This window comes from Cynocephalus volans, chromosome 12, assembly GCF_027409185.1.
Source record: "Cynocephalus volans isolate mCynVol1 chromosome 12, mCynVol1.pri, whole genome shotgun sequence".
Lineage (NCBI taxonomy): Eukaryota > Metazoa > Chordata > Mammalia > Dermoptera > Cynocephalidae > Cynocephalus > Cynocephalus volans.
Window position 1 is genome coordinate 8,036,038 of NC_084471.1, and position 9,204 is coordinate 8,045,241.

General features: G+C 47.9%; 1 protein-coding gene across 2 annotated transcripts in view; it reads left to right on the forward strand.

Annotated features, from left to right (window-relative positions):
• ARFGAP3 (ADP ribosylation factor GTPase activating protein 3) overlaps positions 1-7,855 on the forward strand; it is a 44,699-nt gene extending 36,844 nt beyond the window's left edge. Inside the window, exons 15-17 of one of the 2 annotated variants that reach the window (XR_010021354.1) lie at positions 4,182-4,303; positions 6,408-6,545; positions 7,808-7,855. Coding sequence is in view for 1 of the 2 variants with exons in the window: in XM_063075588.1 (XP_062931658.1) it covers positions 4,182-4,303; positions 6,408-6,425 (140 nt within the window). In the remaining variant the exon portion in view is untranslated. Of the gene's footprint in view, positions 1-4,181; positions 4,304-6,407; positions 7,491-7,807 lie in introns of those variants that run through there. The other variant, XM_063075588.1, reaches the window with a different exon arrangement.
• Positions 7,856-9,204: the final 1,349 nt, after the last annotated feature.

Genomic DNA, 9,204 nt, shown 5'->3' on the forward strand with positions numbered 1-9,204 from the left:
CCGCTTGGCTGGACAGTCCTAGAGAACAAGTATTTTCTGGGTCCAAAGGGAAACAGCCTCAACAGAGAAGGTCATAGGACAGCCCTTCTGTGTTGGTGTCTGGAGGATGTTAGCGACCCTCCGTGGCCCTGGGGTGTAAGTGGGCACTGCTGCCAGATTGTCGTGCTGCATTGGGAAGGAGCATTCTATCCAGGTAGTGCCTAGTAAGCCAAGGGTGTGAGCTGGCAGAGTGGACAGCCAGGGGGCAGAAAGGCGGGTGGCCCTTCAAGGAGCGAAGGACCAGGGCCAGCACGTCTGCTGCTGCAAGGTTGTGGTGGGCAGGGTGGCAGTGGGGCTGCACCCACAGGTGCTGTCTCTGCGTGGGCCACGCACCCAGTGCCCACCCTTCCGCCCTGCTGCCCTTGGTCGGCTGCTTTCTGACTGGACCTGTCATGGCGCTGAGTGATGGGGGGGAAGGTGTGGCCCACAGGCTTGCGTTCTCATCTCTGAACTTTTGGTTCTTGGCCTTTTGTCAGAGCCACTTCCTTTCGTGACCAGCCCTGGCAGAGAGGCACCCAGCTGCCTTTGGAGGGTTCCCGGCAGCCCCGGCCAGCTGCCCCCACAGCTCAGGAGCCCCGATGCAGCCGGGCAGGCCAGCCAGAGACCTAAGTTGTTGACGATCGCTTTTGGGAATGTGTGTTTTGTAATGCAAACTCCTGGAAGTTTCTAAAACATTATTGTTTGTTTAAAAAAAAAAGCTTTTGGAGATCAAATGAGACCAGCCTTTCCAGTTGTTGAAGGAAAATTGTGGCTGGCATGTATTTACCTTCCTGTTCCCTTTCCAAGAACAAAGGTCCACTAACTTTTTTGGCCCTATGTGGGTGCCAGACAAACTGGTCCATGGCAACGTATGGTCACTGCAAGGGTGCACCCAGGGTGCCAGGTTATCCAGAGGCCTGATCCCCATGCCATGCTGGCCAGTCCACCGCATGGCAGAGCCTGTCCTCCCTCCCCAGCCTTCGTTCCAAATGCAAATGGACCAGCCTGTGGCCACCGCCTCCTTCTGCACCTTCCATCGGGCTCGTAGAAAAGATGCCTGTGATGACCGCCCTAAATGTGAGCACACTGGGCAACTCTTATTAAATATTTACTTCTTATTTAGAGTGCATTTCAGCAAAGAGCAAAAGCTGGTTTTAAGAAACTATTCTGTGTGCTTTTGAAGGTTTCCCCGTGTGTGAAATATCAGTGTCATTAGGTAGATCGTAGTATATACCTTTATAATTACTTTTGGGGAAAGAAGTGAAATGTGAAATTTCCAAATGTGAAATGCCTTCTGGGGAGGTGAGATACTTTTTTCTGAGGGTGAGGTTTAACCCAGGAGCCCTGTGATGTTTCTCACGGGGCCGTTCCCTTTCAGGGTAGTTGAAGGACAGAGCAAGAACACATGTAAGTGCCCACAGCCAGCCTGACATGATGGTGATTCCCGGCGTCACTCTCATGGAGCACTGTCGGCTGGGGGACATGGGACTGCCTTGGGTGGGACTTGGAGCCACTCAGGGCACCAGATGCCAGAGCAGGGGTAGCTTTGTGAGAGCAATGTTAGAACAAAAGAAGCTCAGAACCCAGCTTGCCCCTCTGTATATTTCTTTCAGGATAACAGTCTCTGATTGTTTCAGTCCTAGCGTGTCTGCCTGGGAGTGCCAGAGGCGCCACAGAGCCTTCGTCTCTAGGTGCCTGCTCTCATTCACCACAGGCACGTGTGGGGTCAGTGGCAGGTGGCTCGCATTTGTCCTCTGCATCTGGAGGTCTCTTGGCCACTCTCTCCTTTCCTCCCTGCTCTGGCCTGGAGTCCAGGAGTGTGGCCTCCCGGGGACCCACAGGTCTCAAAAGAGCTGTGCCCAGTCTGCAGTCAGGTGATTTTGTTTGGTTATTTGCTAAACATTTGTCAGACATCATAGCCATGCAGTGGCATTGCCACTGAGGTTGGGACTGGAGTCTCATTCATCTCAGCGAGTCAGTGTGTGCTGTGCCTGCCTCAGAGAAGTGGCCATTGGAGCTCTTTTTGTTCATGATTAAACTCATTGTTCTTGTAACCTTGGAAATACTTTTTCTCTTGGTTTGTGTCCATTTCAGGGAAATCGGTATGTAATATTCCATTAAAAATTCATTTTTGAAGAGCCTGTGAGTCGTCCTAGACTCCTCCGCTCCCTCTGCACACCACAGACCCACACGACTTGCATCTCCCCCTGGCATCCTCGAGTCCCTGGCCCCCACTGTGGCCAGGCCCTCGTCATCTGCCTGTGCTGTGGCCACAACCTCTGCCTGGCGCTCTTGCCTCCGGTCTTAGCTGCCCCCAGCCCTCTACTCCCTCCTCCCGGGATGATCTTTGGAAACACAGCCCAGTCATCCCTGTTTAAGGTCCTGCCCTTGGGTTGGAGTCCAGCTCCCCCATCTGCCTCCCCTGCCTTTAGGACCATGGCTCCTGTGGCCTTTCCAGCCTCATTTCTCAGCACTGACCACTTGCGCCTTGCTCCAGCCATGTTGAGCCTGTGGGGCCCAGAGCACAGTGGGCTCTCTTGGACCCCTGAGCCCAGAACGCTCCTCCCCGCCGTTCACCCAGACAGCCCCACCACCCGCACCTGGGAGCCTGGTTAGGCCCCGTTGGCATGTTCCTGCCACCCTTGTGTCTCACCACTGGGGCTGAGGCCCACCTGAATTCGCTCTGTGTCCCCTCCAGATGACATGGTCACCCTTTAGTGATGTTATCAGTTAATTGTCTGCCTTCCCCAGTAGGCGGTATGCTCTGGAGAAGCAGGTTGGCGATGGTGTCCTCAGTACCAAGCACACTGTGGATGTGATGGGAAGAGATACTTGAGAGATGGGGGCTCTGACCTAGTCCATGGGTCAAGGACCCTCTTCCTGAGGAAGCTCCTGGAGCTGTCCTTTCCTGGAGCCCACTGTGTAACCGAACACGTTGGGTTGTATCCGACACAGCAGTCCATCTCCTCCAGCCTGCCCTGAGAGCCCTCAGAGGAGACACAGCTCCTAAATCCTGTGACTGTGCTAGCCTTCTGCCCTGTTATCTGGAGTGAAGGGCCTCTAGAACTGTAAACAGTCAGCTGGTGGGGAGGAGGAGGGAGGAACCCATATCTGTGGCCCTCCCTGTGTGGTGGGCGTGGGAATGGTGCTCTGGGTTAAAGCACTATCTCTTCCAGGTGGTATCTGTGCTGCAGGCTAGCTCGCCAGTTCTCTTTTCTTCTTGGAAAGAGACCTGGCTGCTTGTTTCTATAGCAGAAGGTGCAGGTGGTGTAGGCAGGTCACGTGTGGGGTCTAGAGGGTAGCTGGTGTGGCTACCCCTGGAGACCTGCAGGTTTGCATTCGGCTCACCATCACTAAGTCACTCTAGCCTCTTACTATAATTGTATGACAAAAGTTCATTATGAAACCCCAGTTGTCAACCCTGGGAGTGTGTCAGATCCACCTAAGCACTGATGTGCTTTATCTGTGTTGATAGCAATAATTGTAATATTTATGTCAGGGCAACCAAAATGTAAGTGACAGAAACCAAGCTAACACTAGCCTGAGCAAAGAAGGTGAGAATCTGGGCTTCTGTGCTGGGAAGACTGGCAGTGGAGCCTGACCACAGCAAGCAAATGGCTCTTCTCATCTGAGTATACCTGAATCCCAGGGAAGGCTCTGATTGGTTAGGCCTGGGTCACGTGCCCACTCTATGGACAGGGGAGAGGTGAGAGGTGGTCCCCAGAGTAAGGGAGGTGGGCTTTTACTAAAAAAGGAGGAAGGAATGCTGAGCACACTAAAACTATAGATGATTGCCATTTGCTGAGTACTTACCTGCCAAGTTTGTGTTAATCACCTCAAGGAAATGGGCCCAGGGAGGGAAAGTAAATTCTCTAGAGGCACACAGTTTAGAAGTGGCAGTGCCAGGATTTGAACCCATGATGCTGTTAAGACCCCATACTAGATCTTCTCTCCCATGGGGTCTTGCAGCTGGTTCATGGTGGGGCTGGCACTTCAGCTTGAGTCCTGAGACCGCACTGGGTCCCTTTCCCTTAACCACGGCTGCTGCTCGTGAGGAAACAGGAGGGTGGGATCTGTGCTCTCAAGGTCGTTGAGTGTCCTGGGCACTGTGTGTGTCCTTGCCCTGGTACAGTGATGAGCCAGTGTCTGCTGTGTGTATGCAGGGAACTACAACCTCTCGAGCGTGCTGCCCAGCGCCCCTGACATGACGCAGTTTAAGCAGGGAGTGAGGTCCGTTGCTGGAAAACTCTCCGTCTTTGCTAATGGAGTCATGACTTCAATTCAGGTCAGTGAAACAGGGCAGCACTCACTGAGACAATGGTGGGTTCCTGGTTTTGAAAATGAGATTTCGGCCACTCTTCAATTGCTGGAAAATTAGATTGTGTATTAGTGATTTATATGTTTGCTACAGTATAACCCAGCACATTATGAAAACCAGAAATTATAATTTTATATTTGTTTAAAATTTTCAAATTTATGACCCTAGGGGAATTGTTACAGGAATTGTCATGATCATTATCCAGTTTTTTCCTAGATTAGAACAGAGAAATATTAAGAAAATAAAATTATTCATAATCTCACCTCAGACGGATTAACTTCTGTAAATATTTTGGTATATTTTATGAAAGTTCTAGATTTCTATGCATGTCTTTCTATGAGTATCTTTTTTTTTTTTTTTTTTTTTTTAAAGATGACCGGTAAGGGGATCTTAACCCTTGACTTGGTGTTGTCAGCACCACGCTCAGCCAGTGAGCGAACCGGCCATCCGTATATGGGATCCGAACCCGGGGCCTTGGTGTTATCAGCACCGCACTCTCCCGAGTGAGCCACGGGCCGGCCCTATGAGTATCTTTTTTAAAATTAAAAAGATATTATAGGGCCGATCCCGTGGCGCACTCGGGAGAGTGCGGCACTGGGAGCGCAGCAGTGCTCCCGCCGCGGGTTCAGATCCTATATAAGGATGGCCGGTGCGCTCACTGGCTGAGCGCGGTACGGCCGGTCACAAAAAGACAAAAAAAAAAAAAAAAAAAAAAAAAAAAGATATTATATTGTGTATATGGTTTTATATCCTACTTATCTCCGTGTTATGAACATTTCCATGTAATTAAAAATTCTTCATGGTGATGGGGAGCAATAATCAGCTACAATGTATATCGACAAAATAAAATTAAAGAAAAAAATAAATAAATAAAAATAAAAAAATAAATAAATAAATAAATAAATAAATAAATAAATAAATAAAAATTCTTCAGAAGCCACATCCTCTTGAGTGAAAATACATACAATTTATTTAACTATTCCCCAAGTTGGATATTTAGATTGTATTTCAATCTTTTAAATAAGCAAGGATGGAACATATACTTGTATATAACAATAAGGCTATCTCTGATTATATGAAAGGCTTATTTCTTGAACCTTCTTGTTTACGTCAAGTTATTTTAGAAGGATTCTATTATTTATGTGAAGCATGGCTCAGGGAGTGGGACCTGATCAACACGGACTCTGTTGCCTCTAAAGGAGGTTCCAGGGCTGGCCAGTGAGCTCAGTTGGTTGGAGCACAGCCCTCTAACACCAAAGCCACGGGTTCAGATCCCCATACCAGCCAGCTGCCAAAAAACACACACAAAAAACAGATAAATAAAGGAGGTTGCTGGTCCCCAGGCAGACGCTGCCCTGGCTCCAGGTTGGGAGGGTGTGGAGACGCTTGCCTACTGTGGAGAATTCCCTTCAGCCCGAGACTGTGGGTATCGCTGTTTTCACTGCTGTTAACACAATCTTCCTTTTTCTTGGCCCTTTAGTTAGAATTCAGAGCTCTTCCATGTCCCTTAGGTCAGCTGAGCCCACATCAGTCCTTCCAAGTAGGTGACATCCCTATTTTATAGATGATCATCCCTGTTTTATAGATTTCTCCCTTCCATATCCACATTCTACAGGTGAAGAAACAGGCACAGAGAGGTTAAGTTAGTTCCGCAAGATCGACAGCTAAACTAAAATGTCAGCATTTCAGAGTCCAAATGTATTCCTCTGTCCGCCCCATTGCACTTTCTTCCCAGAGGCCTTTGGCCTCCCACCTCTGTGCACCAGAGACTTTGCTCCCTGCCTCAGTCCTTACCACAGCCCGGGGAGCTGCCGAGGCCATGGGCGCTGGGGGCAGGATGTGAATCTGCGTAGGTTTCCGGAGCCCAGGTAGTGTCCTCAGCCTCGGGAAGCTGCAGTGGGGCCTGCTCCCAGTTATCCGCATCCGTGGGAGGCAGCAATGTGTCAGATGCCAGGTGCTGGGTGCCCGTGTTCATCGCAATGTTGGTTTCGGTAATGCTGACCATGCAGTGTGCGTGAAGGAGGGGTTGATGCTGAGTGTTTGTGAACTTTCACTTTGGTTCTCTTTTTAGGATCGCTATGGTTCTTAATACTGACATCATGATGTGCGTTTCCTGGAGAAGTTCTTCTTTAGATGAATCAGTGACCACATCACAGGCTGCCATGAAGACCAGACGATTTTGCAGATTGTTTTGCTACTTTTTCACATGGTATATATACATTTCTGTTTTTTAATATTGTTTTTGAGAAATTCTTGTCTTTGATGTATTAGAAGCTTTACTGTCATTTCTGTTTCACGTTACCCTTGCGCGTGCCCTCCTTTGAGCATACCCACGCATGTGCTTGCTTTGTTTTCTTGGAATCTTTAGTTTCAACAGCTGGGGCCTGGAGACTCCGGCTCCTTCCGCCTCTCTGTGGCTGAGAGCTTTCATGTGGGGGAGCAGGGTGGTCTCCTCGTGGCTCGTGGGCCAAGGGCTACCAGAACCAGCTCAGGCTAGATGCGCCTGGAGGAGGACTTTCATAGCACACACATTTCATTAAAAAGGGAGCAAAGAATGAAAACAAAAGGCCAAAAATGCCTAGTGTCTAATTTGACGGATTACTTCATTTACATTTCCACACAGTAGGGTGATTTCAAAACAATGTTTAAAGTCATCTGTCCGTTTGTAACTAGATTATTTTGTATGATCTGTAAATTTAAAAATATTTTTCAGTGAGTGCTTTTAACAAGCCTAAGCTTCCACATTGCCAAGGGAATGATTTTTATCTTTTTGACAAGGTGTGGCTGTTTGAATTTATGAGAAATGTAAGATGAGAACTCCCTAAGTGCGTTTATCAATCAATATGGTATATAGAATTAAAATAGAATAAGGTAAGAAGATACAGCTACAGAAAACAGTTCAGTGTGTGAGAAAATAGTAATTGTAATTGGGTAGTTTTGTTAATATTTTTTATCTTAATCTTAGTTTTCAAAAAATTACAGAATGTGTATAAATGAATAAAGAAAAATAATTTGGCTGTGTTTTAGACAGCATTAGAATATATTGTTCAGAACAGTAAAATATATTTGAAATCTGATGAACCAAAAATGTGGTTTCAAATGAATATTTTGTGAATCTTTCTTAAAAGCTCAAATTTGTAGACTTCTAAGTATAATAAACAGTTGCAGCAGATCACGTTGCCTACATTTTTTACAAAAGCTTTTGTAATAAATCATTGTAAATCAGGGCTCATGGTGTAACGCTGATGTACATTTGAATTATGGTATAATTCCCTGTGGATCTGTTTTCAATGCATGTTTGGGTCCTGATGTGCAGTTGTCATTAACTGGATGTTGTTCATAGCACGGTAGCAAAGTGGGGTGTGCTTGTTGAAAACGAGGGTGTGCAGGTCAATCTCTGGGAAAGGGGGCTGCTGTAACAAGACACCACAGACTGGGCGGCTTAAACAACGGTCATTTATTTTCTCACAGTCCTAGAAGCTGGACGTCCAAGAGTACGGTGCTGGCAGGGATGGTTTCTGCTGAGGCTTTTCTTGGCTTGGAGACAGTCATCTCTCACAGGGCCATTCCTCCATGTGTGTGCAAGAGGGGAAGAGAGAACTCTGGTGTCTCTTCCTACAAGGACACCAGGCCTATTTGATTAGGGCTGCACCCTCATGACCTCGTTAAACCTTAATTACCTCCTTAAAGGCCCATCTCCAAATAAGGGTCACATTGAGTGTTAGGGCTTTAATGTTTAAATTTGGGTGGTGATGGCAACACAGTCCATTCATAAGTGTCTCCAGGAAATCCCCACACTGGGTTAGCCCTGCTCCAAGCCGGGGTCCGGACTCAGCCCATTGCCTTGTTCTTCCCTCTCCCAGCAACTCTCCAAGCAGGTTATATTCCCATTTTACAGAGGGAGACTCTGCCCTAGGTTGCTCCCTATAACTCTAAGGGTGCTTTTCCCCCATCATTGAACTTCCTCACACCCCAGGCCTCTCTAGGACAGCTTTCTAAAATTCCCAAACAACATTCTCAAGGCCCAGCATCCCCAGGAGAGGAAGCTGGGCTACGTGCTGTGCCGTGCAGGGCTGGCAGCCTCACGATTCCCCTAACAGGTTCATTCCCCAGGAGTGTGTGCAGGAGTGTGTGTGTGCTGTGGATTTAGTTTGTGTGCTTGATTTGTTTATCATTGGGCCTTGATGTTTTATTTTGTTTTGTAATTATTTTGCAAGAGTGCTTCATATATTAAAGGTGTTAGTTAATATTTGTCTAATGAGACACATTTTGGATCTATTGAATAAAAAAGAAAATGTTTATAGGACAATCCAAGGCCCTGGTGGAAACCTGCAAAGACTGGGCTGAGGGGTGAGGTAAGGATGCTTTGCAGAGGCATTTGTTGCGCTTTTGTTCTTGAGAGCAAAGCCAGTAGGGGCTGGATGATGTTTCCGAGCCTGTGTGCCAAAGGGAGAGCAGACGGTGGGGCGGGGGTTCTGTCTTATGTGGCCTTTCCCAGGAACAAATTCTCTTTTACATTGCAGCTTTCTTTATTTGGCAGTTGGCCAGTAAGGGGACTAAACCCTTGACCTTGGTGTTATCAGCACCACGCTTTGACCAGCTGAGCTAATCGGCCAGCCCTTACAATGCAGTGTTTTTAATCACCTCAAAGAGCTGTTGGGAATGTAGGTAAATAGATGTAAATAGGGATGTGGGTGCTGCCTGGAGAGGGGCTTCCCTGTGAGCTTTAACCCAGCAGTGATCGCAGCTGCTCCTGGAAGGAGACAGCAGAGGCCAGGCCTCCAGCTCCTGGAGAAACCGAGGTCCCTCAACTGGGGCAGCAGAGCCAGAGGGAGGAAGCTCCAGCCCAGGCGCCCCTCCCACCAGGA